Here is a 23365-nt window from a genome sequence, read left to right on the forward strand (position 1 = left end):
GAGTTGTCACACAAAGACACACAATCACTATAATTGACATACAGCTCTGCACTTCTTCATTGTACATCTTTTCATGGGGTGCAGCTGTGTGCTCGTGCTCCTCTGTGATGGTGCACTTACATCCAGTCCTACTGGGGATGTAATGTATCAAATAAACCTTTGTGGACCCAGTCTTTAAGAGCTGTTATCATGACAATAATAAGTGTTATGCTTCTCCATAACACACATAATCACAAACATTTGACTTGACCATACTGTAAGCTACTGCCAGCCATGAGGGTTTCATTGTTTAACATCTTTTCTTCTGTCAGTGGGCAGATTGATTTGAGAACCAAGAGGCTGGGTGTTAACACAGGGACCACAACAGACCGATGTGGATCATTTGCTTTTTGGTTTGATTTTCTACAGCATCAGATGACCATGGAAAAATCACCCAAATGTGGAGGGGTGACACACCTGTAAACAAGATGCCCTGAGTCACATGCAAATGCTGTATGATGCCTCAGCGTTGAGATTAAGTATAATCTGCACTTTAGGTAATAATCCGATGTGCAGGGAAATGGAAGCAACCACCCTTTGACCACTCTTAGGGGCTCTGAGCGGATAATTGCCTCATGGAGATAAATAAATTAATTACAAAAAAAAAATTCAATTACATAAAGACTCTGATGAGACTAATGGAGAACAACTAAGAGTCATACTGAGTGGAGGCACGGTTGGAGAAACCAGGTATGGGAGGGAGCAAGTGAAATGAATTTCTTTGGAGCAAAAAAACTGCAAAGGTAAGGGAAAGATGCTGATGTTGGTATGGAGAGAATGAAGAATGGGAGAGGAAATGGGAAAAAGCAGACCAAAGGTTAAATGGCACTGGTTACTGAGGGTGAGAGGTGTGGGATAATGGTGGAAGAGGAGAAGGTCATGGCCTGTGAAGCAGTTAATGAAGACAGTGAAGCCAGCACGGGGATGGATGGGGGGGGCGTGGGGGATAAATGGATGGTATGTCTGTGGCTCAGTGTGATGGGATGTCACAACCATCTTCATTATATCCATTAACCAATGTGTGGAACCATATTTTAGCTGATAGTTCCACTTAAATGATACATGTTAACTTCGAACTGCTAAACGTAGCAGAAAGCTAATTAAAATGTGCCATTTAAAGTTAAAAAAAAGTCATTTGTTTGCAAATGTGAAGATAAGTCACAGCTTTCGTGATACCTACCTATAAATGATATTTTTGCTTTTGTTTCATATGATTTTAGTGTCTAGTTTGGTTGGCATAGTGCAGAATTTTATCTTCTACCTTTTCGGTGGTTTTTTGCACATCTTTCACTGTTTGAAATATTTGGAGCACTTTTTTCCACTCAGGCCTAAGGGCAATTTAGAACCTGTGATCAGAATTATGTGGGAATCTTTGAAGGAAAACTTAGTGTGAAGAACACGCAACCTCAAGGCCCTGAGCTGAAATTTAAACTAAAATGCTAATTTTCAACATTAAATGAGAACATTGCATAAAGATATACAAAACCAAGCGTACAACAAGCTCTCCACAAAGAACTTGGGAGAAATCCTGACTATTACAGTCTCCAATTTCTGACTTCCCATGAGTATTTTTCTGAAAAAACAGTCACAAATGTCATCAAAACTGTCTACATTTGGCCTTAATGACTTCTGGTTCAATGTAAATTCCAGAGTTAAAAGCTTTTCCGAGTCACCTTTCAAACCTGCAAGCACTTATTTCTGGATGTTTAAGACAGATTGTAATGCAGGAAATGAATAAAAAAACAACAGATTTTATGGGTCATGACCAGTGACACCTCAACAAACATGCAGTTCATTAGCTGAAGATCTACAAAACCCCACCGTCCTATTAACTGTAATTTTAAACTTCAAACCTAAGCAATACTTATCTGCTAACATCAAAAATGCACTACATAATATCATTCACTGAAAGTAAAAACTAGTGTCAGAAGTTATATTTTTCAACATCAGGATATAATGTTACCATTTAATACAACACTGTAGGAAAGTCATTTGCTATCGATGTCACCAGTGCTGTGGTTGTTATTAAATCATATCAGGAGCTCTAACTGAGCAAACCGTATTTACCAAACTGACTTATAATTAATTAATGAGGTACTGAACATTAGTGATGGTTGTGTCACACGGTGCCCAACTTTAAGTGGATTACTGACCAGGAGGTTTCTGAACGACGCTCTTTAGTGACATACTGTCATTGTTTACATTTCTATGATTTTATAGTGCAAAAGGGCATCCGTGTATTAATTGTAAATCTTAGCATTAAGTTGTAAGAAAGCATTTGTGTTGCCAACCAATGTCAGCATATAATAGAGAAAGGAAGAAAAGAAAGAAAATGAGCCTTACAGCTCTTGGACAGAAAAATCATAAAAAAATAATTATTCAAACAGGACAAACAAAAAAACACAGGAGAAGGCCTGGGTGAAATCTTATGTTGGTGCCTCAAAGAAGCCAGTGCAGTGGCATCTGGGAAAACAAACACTGGCACATATTTTCTGCAGATATGGGGAGGATTATGATGCAAAGATGGAAGAAATGTGCTGTTATTCCCTATGCCTCCCCACCAACAGTAAACAGGGCTTTAAATTGGCATATTATTACAGGAAGCAAGCTCCAGAATATTACACATGAAAACACACATCTCCAGACCACACTCATTTTCCTCCCCATTTTGAATCACACCATGTCTAACAAGGCATAAAGTAAAAACACATAAACGCCATACCATCACAAAAAGAGAACATGTAATTTGAACTACGATGCTCCTAGCTCCTCCATGTGGTTTGGCTTCGTTCATTTCCTTCTGTGCCAGAACGTCTTGTATGCAAGAGCTTCCTCATGTTCTCCTCCTCCTGATTACAGTAAAAGACCAGCTTTCCAGCAGTTGCACACATTCTCCCATATTTCCCTTCAGAGTCTCATGTAGCTTCAATCTGCTAGGTCAGGCAAACAGGGCTAATGCGGTCATTGTACGCAGCGTCTCCTAATGCTTAATTTTGCCATTTCCTCTGCTGCGCACAGCACATCAAACCCTCCAAACCAAACAATTTTCCTGGAAGTCACGAAAAGTATGAGCTCATCAGGCACATCAATTTCTTCCGTGAAAGCATGCGACAGTAGTGAACAACACTCACACACACATATATATATATATATTTAAATCATATTTTAAAGAGACAAAGAATGTGTGTTTTCATTACTAAAGCCATCTATCCCCCACCCTGCAGCTTTACATACTACTCACATACAGGTGCAACATGAAATTACACACACCCTTCGGTCAGCCTGTATGAAGTCACTTGAATGGCAGACCATGGTTATAATACAGGGCTTATCTCAGCGGTTTATGCTGACTTGGAGCTATTAACAATTAACACATCCAGGGCTGCAGGGAGAAACTCTGCAGGTAATCTGTCCCCCAACTCTCTGCTCCACTGTTTCTGTCTTTACCAATCCATCAAGGAAGGGCAAGCAAGAAAAAATAAAACAATGACAAGAGTGGAAGACGTGCAGGATAGATGAAAAGGACGCAGTGGCAAGCATGGTTGGGAGAATAGAAAGATAAAGCAAAATGAGCCAACATTCAGAGTGGAACCATTCTACAGATGACATGCTGTATGTCGTAATGTGAGGGGGCTGGTTGGAAATGTTACCCTGAATTTAAAAAGAAAACCCTCAATTTGATGATACTTCTCAATGTTTCACTCAGACAAACAAGTCATGGAGCCATATTTTCCCGTCTTTTCCTCTTCCTTTTACCAGGACAAAACCTCCAGCAGGGCCAGGCTTATAAGAGGGAGGGGGCCCTCCTGCTAGTGGACAGCTCGGAGTGGAAGGGGAGGTAGGGTGGGATGAGTAGAGGATCGGACACGTACATCAACCACGCAAATACAGTGATATTTCAGAGTCTGTGAAGTGTGCATGTATGAGCCAAACACAGAGATAAATAAGTAGAAAAGGGGAAAGAGGACAAAGGTTTAATGAAGATTTTTAAGTCTTTAGCTATCACGCACATGAGCACGCACGCACGCACGCACACACACACATATAAGTGCACATATTATCAACATCACTCTCACTAGAAACATCGTTATTATTGATGGATTCCAGGCCAGAAAATGAAATGTCCATGCAGGCAAAATATGAACTCATGTGTGTATGTGCATAGGTTTCATATATATTTAGGGGCCCGTATGGGGCACTCTTTTGAGAGAAAGAAGATGAGATATGGCCTGCACATTAGTGAAAGGATTCATCTGCATGCTAATATAAACGCGGTCAAAGGGTGGTGATGGATGACACAGGCAACTCACTCCATTTCTCAGGTGATAAGCAGCAGAAGCTCGATAAAACAATTTTTACTGTCGCCTGTCAGCCAACCAGCGACAGCAATGAAACACAATATTTTTCTTTTATATCGCAGTGGGGAGAAAAGTTATCCACTGGTTTATTTTAAGGCTCCACTTATGTCTGAGTGAACATTTTGAACAGAGAAATTTGTAATGGCCAATAAAGAGCTCCTTTAATTATGATAAAACTTGTAAGAGTGTAGATTCTGCTGTCTTGTAGCACCAAACTAATTCCACTTACCTTTAAAAAGTGTCAAAACCGGAGACAGAGAGAAACCACAATCTACCGTACGGCACACATTTCATTTTCCAAAGTAATTCAGCTCACTTTAGCCCTAAACTAAGAGAGGGCCTAAAGTGGTAGCAAAAGGCACTACGGAGGGTTGAGAGTCTGACATCAGAGTTTATATGCAACAGAACTGGTGTGTGCGTCCACTGCCTACACTATGAAACATTGGGGTTATTACTAAGAGATGAAGAAAATAGCAGAAGGTGCTAAAATGAGCACTCTCCTCTTCTTCTTTCTTGGTTTCCAAGCATTCAGAGGGGCAGCCATTGAATCATTAAGGTTAAAGAGAGACCCACTTGCTAAAAGAGCTATTCTGCACCAACTGTTTCATACCTTCTGCAGCTTCCATATCTTTTTTCAAAACCATGTTTGCTTCCTTTGTGACAGACGTGAACTCCATTTCTTAGGCTTCTATTTCAGTGTGACAGAAGCACTTTAGCTCTCAGTTTACCAGGAAAACGAGCAACAAAAATAATAATAAATGCATGCTGGGAGGAAGAGAGATGAAATGTGAAAAAAAGAATCAATGGATGATGTGAATCAGGTCAGTCAGTTCAAGAAAATGATTTCCTTTCTAACAAATATTAGTGATTTTTAATGCAAAAAGATCATTTGTTCAACTTCAATGAACCACAAAGAGCATAAATTAAAGGCTTTTTTCAAGATTTTTTTAAAATGATATTTCAACATTAATGTGATACAAAGGTTTCCATTTACATTAATCTTCTCAAGATTGTTTCCCGGCACCTCGGGAATTTAATACAATGATGATTGCATTTTATGTTTGTGCCAAAATAGAATAGAAAAATATGTCACAATACTTTACAACGTTAGCTTTTGATATTGTTATGTTGATGGCTATATGTTGTTTGCCAGTGGTCTGATGCTAATTTGATTGATTATTTCTGTTGCTTGAGGGTGTAACAGGCCGTTGACATTATGATAAAGCTCTTGGAGTGACTTTAGCTCCTTTAAAACTCACAGGCAGGACAATCAACACCTTTGTTTGTCAATCATCCTATTAATCTTAGATGAAACAGTGTTACTAACGAGAGCATCGGTGTAAACTGAAATATAAGTGTGACAATATATCCAAATCAATGGAGAACACTGTCCGATGCAACCATACAGAAAACCAGATGTTTATATTAGCCAGGCGGCTGCCATTGTGCACTTTATATTTTATTAGTGTGGGTTTCTTCTTACTGTGCTGATGTATCAAGGGTGATGCTGTAAAAGGGCATCACTGCCATAACTTAGCTATGATGATCCTGAGCACCACCACTAAGAACAGCTAGGCTGAAGGGTACATTAGGACATATGTTGACAGAGAAGAAGTGAAGACAGTGTGGGAGGACACTGTGGCACAGGCCTGGAAAAGCAAACGCGCAAAAGAGCAAAGCTACCTGGATGACACCCAGCTGCAGCTATTTATTTATCACACAGACAAAAAAACTCTATTCATTTATTTATATTAAGAGCTGCTCCTGAAGCGTCTAAAGCTCTCCTAATACAACTAATAAAAATATTTTATGTGTGTGCGTGTTCAGTTCAGTTTAATGACTGAAGGATTTTCAGATTCATCCAGAAATAAGAGTGAATGAGAGAGAATTTGGGGAAATAAACCAGTACTTCACCATGATATGGTAATTCCTGCTAATCTCCATTCACATACTTAATCTCTTAATTGCCTTAATTGACATGAAAGAAGGTTGAAGGCTGCGTGATACGGCAAATGTCAAGAGCTCGCTCCCCTGCTGCCTGCAGCACATAAGACTGCGTGACATAGTACATCCAAGCCAGCAACGTACAAAACATATGTACATTAACATATGCATATTGTGAGTTGTTTACATCATTGTGTCCATATTTAATACAGCAGGATGTTTTAGAATGCAAATAAAGACAGAGGAAAACAAGAAGATGAATGGAGGAAAATCCCTTTATTGTCCCCTGGTTTATAATTAGAACAGAGATAATGTTCCTTTTCACATCCTCACAGTCAGTAGGTTTTAATATCGGCTGTGTTTTGGGTCAGCTTCTTTGTGTATAAGCCGAAACAGGAAGTGCAAACCCAGCCCGTGTGCATACACTAAACCGATGATAGTCTGAAGAATTCTCCTGCTTCATTTCTTTGTGATCTCCAGAGTCAAGCTTTAGCTCCAACCAACATGTTTTCCAATAAAACGCAGAGGCTGTCATTACCTCCCGCAGTTGTCCTTCTCATGAATAAATGGTGAATTACTTGCACCTTACATGCCCCTCGGAGGACTGGTACGATTACAATGGCCATGATCGATATCAGCATTTTTGAAAATGATCCGGAATTAGGGAAACAGCATCTCCAATGCACTGATGAAGTAGAAAAATGGCCCAATACAAACAGCTGAAGAGGGGTAGTGTGCCTCCTACTAAAGCACAGTCAGGTCCTAATCAATACATCAATTCCTCCCAATCTGTGTACACTGGGATTACATCAATAATAACCTAATCAAGCTACACGCCGCATCTAAAAATGTTCAAAGTTATTTTTGATGTAAACACATCGATTGTTTTTGTCAGTGTGCTTTATAAACCTGATAATATAGAACTCGATAAGATGACAAACCAAACTTTCCATGAAATTCACTCTTTCATTTTCTGACTCCACAAACATGCTCCTTTGTCTGAAAAGACAGATATCCAGCAACAGCGTGAAACCTCCACCTCTCTAACCTCTGCAACACAGAACGCTGTAAATGGTAATAAGACCATCCGAGTGTCGGAGCGTGTAACGAAGATGGATAGGAGCGCCCCCAGAGACCTGAAGGTCAACTCCACAGCTAAGCCTTCAGAGGAGTCCTTTAACCCCATATAGATGACCTCATCTGTGTGTCTGTGGGAGGGTGTGACACAGATCTGTGCATCATGTGATGCACATGGCCTGCAGATTACGTTACCCTTACACGGAAACTGATGGCCAGAGACAGCAGTAAAACACACCGAAATGCACCCAGACTTGATACACACATGAGGACGTCATCTGTGGTATCGAGTGAAGCCAGGTGTTGGTCATTGACCTCTGACCTCAGCCATTAGTTACAGAGACAAGGTGGTGATTTATCCAGTGTGTGAGCATGTGTGTACTGACACCAGGTCTGGATCATATATCATCTGTTAGCCGCCAAGATAAGGCGGCTGAAAGAGACCTTTTAAGCCATCTCTGATCTCAATGCAATTTATAAGTCAGGGTGAATTAAAAAAAAGTTGTGCTGTGATAACAATATAAAACATATAACAAATCTTAACAATCCTAAGAACTAATTCATTTTTTTTTCAAGTCACATGCAGTTTTGAGGCTGTTTTCCTGCTGAAGAGCAATAGAGAGGAAAATGTGGGACTGTGAATGAAAGAGAAAGTCGATCGTTGTGTCTGACAGTCACAATAGGGGAAAAAAGCCAATTGAATCAGATTATAACCAACACAGAAGGTACGTAACAGTATGAAACATTATGAAAGCAGAGTTTTGCAGCATAAAGAGAAACCCAAGATGAAAACAATTTAGAACTTAATCTTTCACAAACAACCCCCCATCAGCCAACAGAAGGACGAGACTGTTCAATAAAGTGATGGGTTTGATGGCACCAATGATCATTTAATATGATGGAAGAGTGTGATTTATGATGCTGTTATTACTGTCCTGTTGAACTGTTAATGTTTGCTAATGAGACATAACCCTTAACTCAGCACTAGACCTGGTAGCAATGGACACTGCCAGTGTTGCCCCAAGGCAATGACCAACTAAAACCTGACACCATCCAACCAGAGGATCATATTTCTGGAGAAGCACTGGGAAAGATTGGAAAACAAAGTCATCAAACTAATGATGGAACAGTTGGAACATAGTAACTTCTACTGACGGATGAAGAGCTGAGTGAAGTGGGAGCAAGATGGGAGAGTTTGAATCATTAGGAGGAGAATCAGAGAGGCTGGAATCAGTCAGGCATCAAATGGTTTGTCTGAATTAATACACACACACACACACACACACGTACCCTGTGCCTGCCCTGAAGCAACAGATGCTGTCAGACAGGAAGGATCCCTCCATTACTTCCTCTTTGAATCCCTCTCTCCTTATCTGTTTTTCCATCCCCTTTATCTTTGCTGCTAACTCCTTTTCATGTTAAAATGCGAGTCGTGTTTGCTCATTTACTCGCAAACAGCTCATGAGGGGCAGCGGACTATCTACAGAGGAGTGGGCAGGAGTTATAGGTACTGTGTAAAATCTGAAACACCAAAAAATAAGGAGAAAGAAAGCTAACAGCCATTTTATAGCATTATCTGCGTGATGGAAGACAGAGACAGGCCATTCATACGAATGTATCAGTCAGAAGTAGCCCTAAAGTCTGTGTGCACATAGAGCCAGAATCAGAGTCATTACAAGCCTCAGCCCTGATTACTGCTTCTCTCCCCCCTCTCAAATCATCTTGGCTCTCATCATTCAATCTCACTTGGGTAGCCCAAACCCTTGTCTATCTTCTTAACTGAAAGCCTCGGCTGCCGCCACGTTTTGGCGGCTCTTTCTGCATCTCGGCTCTTCTTTACGATTTCTGCTGCTCGATCTAGGAGAAAACTCGGGGGTGAAGAGTGTCCTGCTAGTGCTGCTAACAGCCGCAGGTTTCTTATGGATTTAAATAGAGGTGGATGTAAGAAGTTACAAGAAAACGCATAACTGAACACTTCACTGTTGTGTTCTTGTTGTGTCCACTCACTCACTCACTGTGTTTTGCTGACGTGTGTGTGTGTGTGTGTGTCAGCTTCAGTGATCAGGTTTAAAGCTGTGTTTGGGAGATAAAGGATGTCATTAGAGACTTTTGTCTCTTAAGACTCCCCCCCATACCTTGGATGGGACACCGGCCAGAGGTTAGATCGTGTGTGTGTGTGTGTGTGTGTGTGTGTTTTCTTGTACTAGCTAAATATTGAGAACCAAAATCTCCATTTTCCCAGCACAGTGAGGATATTTTGGCTGGTCCTCGTCCTCACAACTTCCAAGTGCTGTTTGAGGGTTACGACGTAGTTTTAAGGCTGAGGTCACAGTTGGGTTTAGGTTAGGTTTAGGAGGTTAGTTGTGATTGTTAGGGAAAGGCAACAGGGAATGCATTATGTATATAAAAGTCCTCGCTAATATAGAAGTACAAAGATGTGTTTATGTCTGAGAGAGAGAGAGAAGGAGAGAGAGCAACCATATGTCATTATGAGTCCATTCATTTTCCTGGGAACATACCAAAACCTGTCCACATCAGTGGTTGCTGTAAGTCAACCAAATTTGGAAAATCCAGAGTCGACGCTGTGACAATCCTTGAGCTCCATGTCCACACCACTGGATGAGTAGAAGAGCTACAGCTCTGATATAATACTTGAATACATCACCTTTCTTGTGGTAAAATGGAGATTTCCATTGCATCTGACTGCTGAGCCACAGTGAGAGTGACAGAGAAGGTAAAATATTTGGGGATGGGGCTTATAGACACCCATGATGTATCAGAGGACTTTGTGATCACATTTAGCGGGCTTACATCGACATCACCGCTGGCATCCCCATTGATCTGCCTCTGCTACCACATGATCCACTTCTGATTTAACACAAATACTCTCCTTTCTCACAGCCACACAGGGCTGTATACTTACAAAATAAAATACCCACAGAGACCTTTAAATTGCCACATTAAATAAAATGGATAAAACATTTGACATATTCACCTACTGCACTGGATATGGGGTAATGGCATGCAGTCCCTCAGTTGGGATGGTATAAAAGACTGAATTTGCATCATTTTAAAAAGCATTTACGCCCACACAAGCAGCTATGCCATCCTTCAATAAAACAATCCACAAACAGAGACTAACCTCTAAACTGTGTTGTGGATAATGATCTGTACTATAATTTAAAATACAGACACCAAGTGAAAGATGAAACATGAAGAGTATTGTTTTGTAAACAGGTAAATCCAACACATACAGACACACAAAGAACTCCATAAACATGCATTTCCTCTGAAGGAAGAACATCAATGAATGCATTGCTTGTATAGACAGTTAAAAAAGATTGCGAATTGAACTGAAGACCAGCCACAGTACCGTCATAGTAAGCTGTTCTCCATCATATAGTGTCGAAGTTCTTCATCAATAAGGATGAAAATCTAGTTCAAAGCAATGAGGGATATATAATGCTAATACAAATGAAGTGTAGCTCTACAAAAGCAAGATATTCAATATAAAACAAACAGTACACAGAAATTCACCCACCCTACACACACACACACACAAATATCCTAATCACATATCTCTACAGATTTGATGCAAAGAAATTAACTTGCCTCTTAGGAACTGGACTAAAAACCAAAACTCTTAAACTGGCCTACTTACAAACACACACAGACTCACACACACACATAGAAGAACACTCACAGAGAAAGAATGGATAGAAATGTTTCTTTTTTTGTAGATATAAAGGCTCGTTTACATATAACAAAGACCACCAAGGAGAGCAAAGCTGTTAATCTGGTGAATATAGCAACTAATGCGTCCGACCAAATTTCACTGTGGTCCAGACAAACTGTGGCTGTCAGACTCGTGTTCCATCCTTAAATCTGTTGCCTTTTTAGGTATTGGGTGCTTGAAACCACTGAGGTAGAGTTAAGAATCAAGAAAAAGGTCCACAATGGGCATCAGCTCTATCTATATTCCAGACTATCTCAGTGATTAAATAGAGAAATGGGGAGAAGTTGAGCATGTATATCAGGGAAAGACATGTCGGCAAAGAAATCAGTCTGGTTGAAGTGAAATTTCACAAAAACATATGGACACAGGCAACAAGTATGTGGACAGCTTCATGTGTGTGTTTCTGTATGTCTGCATGTGTAACAACAGGGGAAGTAAGGATAAAGTGCTGGACAGGGTGAAAGAATAAGTGGAGATGAAAAGACAAAGAAAATAAAAGGGAGGCTGACTATCCCATCACTCTCTTCAGGGGCGTGCTGTAGATCGTTAACTAAATAAATGAGACTCTCATGGCTGCCATATGTCTAAGAGAGGGAGGGAGGAGGACACGATGCCGAGCAAGTGCAGAAAAAGACACAAACCTTCAGTACAGCAAGTGCAGATAAATAAAAGGAGAAAGAAATGAAGCTGGCACTAAGTGAGAGGAGGAGCAGGAAGGAGTGGTGAAAGGAGAGGACAGAAGCTAATCCAGTAGATCTATGCTGAGAGCAGGGTTAAGCACATGTAAGACTGCACTAACCCTAGCCTGGAGCCTTCACGTGTATGTGCGCGTGTGCACGAGATGGCGTATGCATTGACTCAGAGAGTGTTAGTTACAATAGCAAATTTGTAACAAACAAAAAACTATTGTTGACGGGTGGAAAAGTTGGCTCCAAGCATCATTGTGATGCACTCTTGTTTTAGCTTTAAAACAATAATGTCACATTAATGTCTTTAAAATCCACCTACAGCTCTGGTGTGCGGGGTTAATTCAGGTGTATCCTCCGCCTTTTGGACGACGCTTCCATTTACATGCTGTGGATGAATGGAACACGTAAAGGGCATGCATAGAGAGAAGCACAGCAGATTAAGCAGCTCAGATGTTGATTAGGAACACCTGAACCCAGGAAGGAAGGAGGAACCAAGGGTGCTGGAGGTGGAGGAAGACGCAGAAAGATGGGAGTTGATGGCAACAAATGTGTGAGCTGTTGAATGTGGGGGGAGAGAGGAGAATGGGAAAAGGTGTTTGTGTTGGGTCACACAGAAACAGGGCTGAGAATGTATCAGAACATGTCCTCCAGGATGGACTGAGTGGCAGCAGACGACGAGAGGAGTGGAAAGGAGTGAAAAGGCTGTCTGTGTACTGTGTTAGAGCGGTTGTAACACTCCTGCCTGCAGCCTGGGCATAAAGACTGTATAACTATTTTGGAAAATCCATAAGACAGATGCACTGAATACAAGCCAGTTTTACTTTTGTCAACGAGAATTAGGAGGGAGCATCACCATCGCCAAACAAACCTTTGTCGTATTTTCGTTTCATTTTGTCATTTTAGTAAAGTTTTTATTTTGAACTCCACATTTAGTGTCGTTTTTGTTCGCATGGCATATATTCAATCTTAGTTATTGTCACATAAGCACCATTTTTCTACATTTTGCTCGTCTCCTTTTCGTCTCGTACGTCGATACCTTGTCATAATTTTTGTTGAAGAAAGTCAAAAAGATCCTTCTCTTTCTCCTCTCTCCAGTATACTCGCGTGTTGTACCCATAAGAAAAGACCAGAGTAGGGCTGAAAACAACATATCTATTTAGAACACCATAGCTTTGGAGCTAAAGCAGATCCCCATGCTGTCAGCTCTGCCTGCCCCCCCATCAACCTCTCTTCAACAGGGAAAAAATGGTAGAAATCAAAATCACCAAAAATCTTTTGTGTTCTCTGCATAAAAAACTTTTGTAAAAACTTGCAGAAAAAAAAACATATGCCTGGGCAGAAGAAGGTTTTTAGGAAAGTCAAGGACAATCAAATAGCATTTTTAGTTGTGTCACTAGTGACACTAAAGTCTTTAATCTGCAGGTTGATTTCATGCCTCATTCTAACAAGAGATGATCTTAAAACAATCTCCAGATATGATTTCATTCTTAATAAAGAATGACTGGCCTGGCGAGGATAGGCAGGCCCTGTGCATGATCTTCATTTAGCAGACCAACAGAAAAGTTTCCTCAGATTTTTTTCTCCTTTATTCACTTTTCAGTCTCCAGTTTTCAAGCAATGATGAGTCAAATTTAGACAGAGTATGGACATAATGGTGACAACACTGGTCCCAACTGCCGAATGTGCTGGAATACTGCAAATTCTTCCCATACAGTACATCACGGGCTCAGTGATCACAAAAGCACCATTTACTCCATTGCATTTGTGCCTCGCAGTGGAGAAATTACGGCTAATGTACTTCTAATCTCAATATCTGATGACATAACTGCTGCTGATCTTATAGTCCCCCTCGCTTCACTGTCTTCTCTATCAGTCATTCATGACTTTAAAAGGAAGAATAAAACCAAAAGCAATGAGTGAAATGAACCGTGGGATTAAACTAACCCTCCTCGTGCTCCTTCCTGAGCTGTGATCACCTCGAAAAATTATCCCAAAGCTTGAGCTAAAACTGTAGTTGGTCCACACACACTCTGGCAGGAATACACACACATGGATGTGACAGAAAGAGTAACATCAGCCTTCCAATTTATTATTCCAAATATACTTGGAATTTTCAGAGCTGTTCTTAGGGAAAAAAAGACTAAATTCAAGTTTTATTTTCCTTGAACTGGTCTGCCAGCATAAGAACAAGCTGGATCTGCCTTTCTTGCACATGGAGGAGATGCAGATGGAAAACCTGTCTGAGTGTAGGAGGGACTTTAAAGAAGAGACGGATGCGCTGATGCTAATTGAAATGAAAAAGAAGGGCTCATTGATTCTAATCAGTTATAAATACATTCACATGTCCGACCCTCAGTCTCAAGGCAGGATCAGGATGTTCCTGGTGATTCTCAAGAGTGTATTCACTTTAATAATGACGGATTATGCGGTTTGTGAAGACAATAGTTCCTTTTATCAGAACTGAACAAAAGACTTAGAGAAAAAAAGCACTCCTGTTGGGTGCTTGAAGCAAACTAATGGATCTACATATGCAAGCTGAGGACTTATTCAGAGCAAATTCGTGCTTTCGCCTGGTGCTGGTTAGAAAGGCCACAAATATCTCATTTTCCTTCCACTCCTGCCCAAAAGCCCCGTAAAATGCTGCCAAAGTACAAGGAAAGTAGCATAAGACCAGAGGGAGGAAAATGAAAAGGGAAATTTGTGTCAACTCAAAGTAATGTGACACCACTAAGGAAAAATGGCAGCATGGAAAGACACAGGATGCACAAGAAAGACCTAAAAAAGGGACGAGAGACATTTTAGTCCACAGGTTTAAAGGAGGAAAAGTGAGACAGACTGGCCCTTCCACTCCTCTGTTGAGGACTGAGCTCCGTTTGAGCTGTGTGTGCGTGTGCACACTTGTGTGGGTGGGTGTGTCTTACTATTTTAGCGGAAATGTGCAGCACAAATAGGAAAATCGACTTTTATCGTGTGACTGCGCACAGTCACGTGTAGTTTTATTTGTGCACACGTGGGTACATTTGTGCAGACGTTTGTGAAAATGAGCAAAGGTCTTCTAAAGGTTCTTGATTATTGTTCTTTCAATGCTTTTGTATGAAAACCAAGATCCAGCAATCGGCCCCCTAACACACACACACACACACACGCACACACACAAACACGCACACACACAAAATCAATCAAATTAAATTCATGAATACTCACTACCATTTTCTATTCAGGTTTGTAAATGAAGAAAAGTCAGGCCAGCATGCATGAGGTAGAGGAATATTAAGGAGTTGAAGAGGTCAAACGTCACTCTGGGTTGGCACAGATAAAGCTGTGAACGGGGTTCATGCAGCTGAAGGACTCCACTGTGTTGTTTAGCATAGATTATTAACCTCACAGCCACAAAGAGGGAGCCACACATATTCCACACATGGATAAAGCTCACTTTTGGTTTCTCTACATGCCTTCATGAATAACTTGTGTCATATTCTGTTCCGTGCCTCTGTTTGGCAGGTCCCCAGTGCCCAGAGGGAATGAGAAGGCAGCACTGAACAACCCAGGGGCCTGTGTTTTTACTGTAAGAACATCCACCTACTTTATCCTGAGTTAATTGCTCATAAGGGCGACTGTATGAGGCAAGAATAAACCTGGCACAGGCCACCAGTCTGTCGCAGGACACACAGGACGCTTATTTCTGGGCACAATTTGCTGTTTAATTGCAACTGCAAGAGGGAATTGTTGATTTCCAGACCCGTAGAAGGTATTTCTCGCAACCCTCTAAATGTCACAGAATCCTGTTTTTTATAATCACATTTTATGTAGATTAGGTAACCAACAGTATTTTAGGTAATAAAATGTTTTTTCCATGGGTGGAACCAAAGTAATTATTGCTTTGATGACAGACTAATCCTCATGGGCCCCACTTGTTTGTGTTGTTTACTCGTAAACACTTTTCTCTTCAAAGGTCTTAATGCCATTATGCTCCATTAAATCTGCTGCCTGTGATGAAACAGTCAGTCGGCCACAGTCTGAGTGTTCCTTCTTGCTTCGTCTTCCTCTAGAAGCAGTTTGCAAACTTCTTAGAATGCTTTTAAAAGAACTGACGACTGCATAACCTTTCTCTGTGGGAGTGGTTTTTCTAGGGCTACATTTTTTTTAAAAAACCTTGGTGCTACTTTAAAATATTACCATTAAGGATTTTTAATATTTCACAGCAATTTTTCCCACTAGTGAAGAACAGTAACCTTTTCTGAGGCTCCAGCTTTTTAAAGGAATAAACAGAAATGTTAGAAAATATATGCTAAAACTTTATCCAATAATTATTCCTCAAGTACGATGGACAGAGGTCAAATCAGAACAATGTAATAAACATCTTCAAACAACGCAGCGTGAAAAAATGCAGTCACTTATTATTGACCTGTGTCTAATGTGTGATTCATTTGATCACTCCAAACACAAACACCGTTTTGAATGGTAGCATCCTCTAAGTATTCACTGTCGTGCACGGGAACGCGTGCACGTTTCCTCTCTGATTCCCCGCCAAGGCTCCTGTTTAGTGGTGTCTGTTCAGCCAATCAACATACATCTTGCTTTGCACGCGTTCTATGCCAACTTGCTGTAGATCCACTTTAAAAAGTACAAGGCATGCTAATGATGTAGCATCCTCCACCTGCTGCATATCTGTGGCCTGCAGCAACGGGGTTGTTAACGCCTCGTGGAGACAAAGAACCAGAAACTGAGGACACGTTTACAGAATAAGCTCAAATTATGCTAAAAAGACCTCAACTAAAAGGGAAGGTGGGTGCACAAGAAGTAGGATTTAGCATTTTTTAATCTACACAACCAACTTGCCATCCTACGGCCCATAGATGGATATGGGGATACCGTACTGGAAGGCAGTTTAGTGTAGCATGACAATAACATTACATCCTGTAACAAGGTCAGTATATATCTTAATTATATGATGCTACATCATACAAGAACCACTAACATTTACAAATGACTGTGACTGACAGGTGGGCAGTGATGCGGGTGATTTGGCTTCCAAAGTCAACGAGTAACTGCCTTTAAAAGTCCCAACATCAATTTTAATCACAAAGGAATTGTGATAATGGCAGTTGCTATAATGGATGCAGCGCTACCTGACACCCAATATTAATACATAATCATCAAGGTACCTTAAATGCCGTACACACGGAAAATAGAGGTGATTATTTTCCATTAGGACAGTTTAGTTCTTTGTTAAATGTATCATGTTAACATTGATCACTGCAGCTCAGTGATAAAGACCAGTGTACTGATTCAGAAGGCTTTAACATACGGCTGCATGTAAACACAAGTTTAACATCAACAAGCTGTCAAAGTGACGTGATTCTCTCCATTTGACCACATCCAGGAAAAAAGAGGGTAAACTGGTGAGGATGACCACTTACCTAGCTGAGCTGTGGCATCTCGCAGTTGCACACCTTCAGTCTCGTACCCATATTTACATCCATATGCATCAACTGCCTCAGATTTTATAAGACTCTGATTTCCTGAACGTACTAGATTCAATTTGTGCTTTGAACAAGCAGTGTACGTATGCCACTTCAATATAACCATTAAGTGTACGCTAAAATGTGTCAGTGTGGCATAATTTTTGAGACAAACCCTTGCTAATATCCTATAAATTGCCTCAGCTGTTCTCAAAAGTATCATTATTCCTAAAACCATCGGTGGAAGATAATAAATCATTTAAAAGTGGAGAGTTTCAGAGAGGTTGGAGAGTCAAAGAGAAAGTGTGCAGCATGAATGATGATAAATGAGCCAGACATGTGTAATTTACCCCCCTCATCACTACAACGTGCTTACACAAATCTCCATATCCACTTTTTACAGTGATGAGAGAGAGGGGTTTCAGGTCTCCGAGTAGTGGTGTGCGCGTGCACAAAGCTGCACGCTAGTCTATTTGATTAGATATCACGCTCAGAATTCTCCACTTTAAATGTCAAATCAGGGTCTTCGGTTCACTCGCTCGTGGCCAGCAGCCCAATCGGAAACAAGCGGTAGCTTAGCGGAGTTGGTAACATCATATCAGCCCTAAGAGGTCCACTTACATGCTTATTTACGCAGCATGATGGGTGGAGTAATTACTTGACCTAGTTGGAACAGAAGTTAATATTTACATTTCATATAAAAATTAATTCTTTGGTGCAAGGCAGAACTTGCCATCGCATTGCAGCGGGTCAGAGGTCAAACCAAAACCAGCCGTGTGGTAGCGACCACAGCGGACGCTGTTAGTATGAGCATCCTTGTTATTGCGCATACATAATTACATGGTCAAAAAAACTGGAAAAGCATGTATGGAATCTTAAAAAACAACAACAACAACAACCGAGCCATCAACGGAGTCTTTAAAAATTCAGAACAGCTGGCAAAGAGGGGCTGGAGAAGCTTTCTGTTCCAAACACAATAAATGTGATGCATCCTGGAATTCACTGAGAATACATATGTAGCAGCGCCCCTGAATCGGTGTCCGTCTGTGCCCAGGCTTGAAATTGAGAGTCAGTTAAACAGCTGTGGAGCAGAACTCACTCGGTGACAGGGAGGCAGCTGGGGAGGGAAACATTATGAATAAAGAGGAGGTGGGTGAGCTCGTGAGAGGCAGAGGAAGGGGTGAGAAGTGGGGGGACAGTAAAACGCTGCCGTCACTTAAACTCTAAAATGAAAGATCGATGGGCTTATTCAAATGTGCTCCCAGAGACGACGAACGCTGGCTCGTATAAAGCCTCACAGTTATGGGGGGAGGACGGGGGGGGGGCATCGATTGACTGAAAGAACGAGGGAATGTAAAATAGCAAGCTGGACAGAGAGGGGAGAAAGGAGGGATAAAGAAGGAGAATGGGGGAAAATATAAGAAGGGTGGACACGGCTCATGAATTTCATCCTTTTCCTCCTAAAATACCATGATAAATACTGAGATACAGGAGATGGGGAAAATCCACAGACTTCGATCGGCTGCCTGGCACAGCCTATCAAATCAATACCCACCTCTCCCCCACCTTCACCACAGGCACTGAGTGTCTCACAAATGAGGAATTAACCCCCGGCGACCACACACACAAACACAACCTTCCACTGACACCATAAGACGTGGGCAACAGGGTGCGCCTCCTCGAACAGGGAGGCTGGAACAGGATGGTGCGTTCAATGGTAGGAAATGGTGTAGGATAAGTTGGCTGCAAGTGCTGAGACCTTGACATTAGACAGAGGACAGGAGGAGCTGACTGTGCAGCCACTCCATCCCTCTGTTTTCCAACTCTTCCTCAGTGCCTATAGGCAAAAGGAGGGAAGTGTGTGACAAACGGATAATCAATGGAGAGGAGAGCAACTTTTGACGTGCACCCGCACACGCGCATGTCGTACCGTCAGTGTCGATTGAACAGAAGGCAGGCACCGCTTTCTGAGTGACAAGCACCACCACTCCATCTTCTATTCCCACCCCATTCCTCTACCACCCCCTCTCCGTCTTTGCTCCTTGACACCTCCTCCACCTCTTCACCAAACAGCTCTTGACTCTCTCCCTCCACATTTCTCCTCTCCCCTCACCCCTACTCTCACACTCCGTTCCCTGCAGTTGAATGGCGCGCGCGCACACACACACACACACACACACACACACACACACACAGCTGTGCGTTCACAAATAGATCATCCCCTATTTCTAGGATATACATGCACACATATGTGTGCAGACATTCCTTAAACCCCTCCTTTAAATAACAAGTCAGAATTCTGCTCACTACGGGTCTGAAACCTTGGGAAAACTGGTAGACAACACCAGCCTGACCTTTACCCAAGCTTCAGCTTTGCCGGTTTTACCATGAACCCACATGGTAAGGAGTCGTGCACGCCAGTGCATGCAAGAGGTGCAAAGAAAAATTCCTGCGAAATGGCAACACATTTAACTGGCACAGGTCGGTTGAGGAATCAATATTTAATCATATTTTGTTCTGGTGTTGAATTCGAGCAGAAGCCTTCTGCCGCCACAGAAGTCAAACACCATTCTGGGCACCTGCCAGCACAACAGGGTTAAACTGGACTAATGGGGAGCGACTTAAATTAATACACTGTGTGTGGCTGTGGCTGAGTAGTGTTGCCAAATCAAGGGCTGTGCTTAAGCAGGTCATTGACTAAGAGGGGGATTATCAATGCTTGGAAATTCTAACACCTCCCCCTTGCACGTTCTCAATACATTAATCCTGCAATCATCGACTTGTAATCTATGCATCATCATAATAACAACAGTAATTACACAAGCCCCCATCATCTGTCTCACAAACTAACCCTGACCTCGTTGTGTATTAAATACAGCTGACCCTAGTAAAACAGCATAGCTCTTAAACATAATTTACTTGTTTAATAAATCACACTTAATTCCGGTCCACGTGACAGGTGCCAGGCATGACTGCAAATCACATGAACTCACGACGTGTTGGTGCATCCTAGATGCACACCTGAATGCTTAGATTTCTGAGGGGAAAGCTCTTACCTTGGCCGTGCAACATGTGGCATTTGGTGGCCAGGAGGAGCAGAAGGAAGAGAAGCGGACACCGACAGACATCCCAGGTCGCTGCGGCCCCCCTCATCTTCAGCCGGCTCCCCGGTCCTCTCTCCACACGCTCCGCAGACGCCCCAGAGAGGCAAAATCCCGGTTTCATTGCGGGGGAGTGAGTTTGCGTCCCTTCAGCGGTTTTGTTCTTTCCGTAACTCACTCTTGCCCTGTCGGCAAAGTGGGAAGGGGAAAAAAAAGAGCGGAAACGGAGCGGACTTGAGCTCCGGCGGCACCTCCGTGCTTCCCAGATTTCCACCGCAGTCACCTCCGCTGTCACTTCAGTCTAAACTCTCCAGGCACCGTGAGAAAGATCGGTGTCAGTTGTCGTGGGAGGGGGGGGTCCTCCTCTCCCGTCCTTACGGTGCAACCACACGGAGACTCCGGTCAGCGCCCGTGCGTCCCTGCGCCCCGCAATTACTCATTCTCGTTTGGCATGGTCCGAGCAGGAATTAATACATTTGAGTGTTTTCTGCACTTATCGGCTTATTCTCTATTATCGACCTCAAATCCACCCTTATTTTTGTGCGCGTGTGTATCTTCACTGTGGATTTTCCGGGATCATTTGGGCAGATGAGCAGCAAAAAGCGCGTATTATCCTTCCATGGACTCTCTGCCTGCTGCAGAAATCAATTCACTAATTGATTTCTGTGAACAACCCTGGCTTCCAAGTGCCAACAAACTAGACGGACTAAATGTTTCTCATTAAATCAGCTTGGTAGCAGTTATCTGCAATTCATTTCCGCCATGAATTGTAACCCAGAACGAGGTGATCCACCAGACAGCCACGGCAGGACTCTTACCTCGAATGCCGGATAGGCTAACTTGGCGTCAGGCGCTGCTTCTCACATTACACTGGGGGGGGGGGGACGGCACAACAGGTTAAGCCTAATAGGGCGTCTTTTCCTCGAAGACTTTGGAAAAGTGAAATGAGCATCAGTTTTTTTTAAAAAAAGAAAAAAGTAACGGGCTATCGGAGCTGGGAAAGCGCGGTAGTTTTACTCTGACTGCGTCACTGGAGACACTCGCTTTTTCTTCCCCCTCGCGTTTCTTTAACGGTCCAGCAAAACAACCCAGCGGGGAAGGAAGCAGCCGCGGCGGCGGTTTATGATTGTTGACGCATACTCACGGGAGTTTCTGTCCGTATTTGTCGTTTTTTGTCTCCAGATAAAAGCCCAACTGAGGCTTTAGGAGCCGACCGAAGCGATGCGACTCCCACAAATGAACACCTGCTACTCCGCGCGACACACACTTTGTTGGAGGGAGAGAGAGAGCGAGCAAGAGAGAGAAGGGGGGCTTTGTTTTACGCTTTATCGACCATCGATGGATATTTCGCTCTATTCTTGAAAGGAAATGAGTCGGAATGCACACCTTTTCGATGATGTATCCAAGTCCACGTACTCACGATTAATTTCGCTGAAACCCGGTCAAAGCTCAAAAACTTTACTTCCATTCACTATCATCCGTCGCTCTTGATTGGCTGAGCTGAGCGCTCTCGCTGCTCCTATTGGTCGGTCACTGGCGGGGGCGGGACAACCTGCCCGTACTGAATGCGTGGTGGACGGCGCCCCCAAACCCGCAAAACACCCGCAAAGACAAACATGGACAAGCGGCACAAATTTTAGAGTATTTTGGGAGATTAAAAAAATCTATCTGTGCTCTTTAAAAATAATGAAAATACAGAATTTGCCTGCGAAACAAGAGGGCAATTAAGCTAACATGAAATTGGCAAACCTGAAGAATTTTGGTGACTTTTTTTTAAGGCAGAGATTATGTTAGACAGTGATTTTACTACACTCAGCCTTTTATTTTATTAGAAATTAACTGCCATTGGCCACAATATATCAGGCTACTATTGGTAACCTAGTTTCCTGCAAGGTGGGGGTCATTAAATGGCACATTAATATTAAAGCCTACAACATAGTGACCTTATCTTTTATTGCCTTAATAACTCCTTAGAGGTGGACTTTCCAGCTTCTGAGTTGCCACATAGTCTCTTTATACGTTAGTTCTATCAAAAGCACTCTCCTAAATGTCCTCCACCTCAGCTCTTGTCTTTGTCCTTCCATCAATGCTCATTTTGGAAGTGTCCCCAAATTCTGCATCAAGAAAATGGAGAGATCCTTGAAAAGGTTGTGCTGCTCAATCCAAACCTCACACATTACTCCAGGCTCCATACCAGAAAGAAGACGAGCTTTAAATCCTCAGTAATGAAAAACTGTTATGTGTTTTTCTTCAGCCAAAGTGAAGAATGTAAACAGTTCCTTCAAGCAAACCTAACAAGACTGCAGATGACTGCAGTAAATCCACACTTTACGCAGGGCACTAACATGCAATTAAATTACATCCTCATAAAATATCAACCCCCGCTCAGCAAACATTGTCCATGCCTGTGTATGCTCTGTGAATGCTCAGGACATTGTGAAGGTTCTGTAGCCATCTCTGCCCTTTTCAGGAGTGTTTTAATGGTTTTTTGGACCAGCTGTGAGTCATAATTGAACACGTGTGCCTCTGAGTGGTCTGTTCAGTGGTCCCATGTCTCACTGCCTCTCATCCTCACCAAGCAAGTAGAAACAGGTTTTAGAGGTTTTCTACTATGTGACTTTCTTTTCCTTGTGGAGACATTTTTGACCTTAAAACTTTGATTTTTGTTTTGCGTCCAATTTCATAAATTGGCAGTAATGGTGCTGCATTAGTAATATAATGTATAAATCAAAATAAAAATGACATATTTGCTTCCAGATTATTTTCACTTCTAGTCACAATTGTCTGGTTAAAATTCTATCGTGTATCTAAATTAACCTAATCAAACACATCAGAGAAAACAGACCAACGGAATCACCTAACAAAGATTTGCTGCCCGAGACGTGAGAATCAACAGAAAGCCTGAATCTCTCATTCAATTCTTTATGGTAGATTCAACAAAATCTGCTTACACTTTATA

General features: G+C 42.1%; 1 protein-coding gene across 2 annotated transcripts in view; it reads right to left on the bottom strand.

Annotated features, from left to right (window-relative positions):
- sdk1a (sidekick cell adhesion molecule 1a) overlaps window positions 1-21851 on the bottom strand; it is a 121998-nt gene extending 100147 nt beyond the window's left edge. Inside the window, exons 1-2 of one of the 2 annotated variants that reach the window (XM_029850847.1) lie at window positions 21793-21809; window positions 20362-21672 (exon numbers count right to left, since the gene is read on the bottom strand). In XM_029850847.1, the coding sequence (XP_029706707.1) occupies window positions 20362-20530 (169 nt within the window). In that variant the 5' untranslated portion in view covers window positions 20531-21672; window positions 21793-21809. Of the gene's footprint in view, window positions 1-20361 lie in introns of both variants that reach the window. The other variant, XM_011612791.2, reaches the window with a different exon arrangement.
- Between the last annotated feature and the right edge of the window lie 1514 nt (window positions 21852-23365).

The sequence above is a fragment of the Takifugu rubripes genome, chromosome 17, assembly GCF_901000725.2.
Source record: "Takifugu rubripes chromosome 17, fTakRub1.2, whole genome shotgun sequence".
Classification (NCBI taxonomy): Eukaryota; Metazoa; Chordata; class Actinopteri; order Tetraodontiformes; family Tetraodontidae; genus Takifugu; species Takifugu rubripes.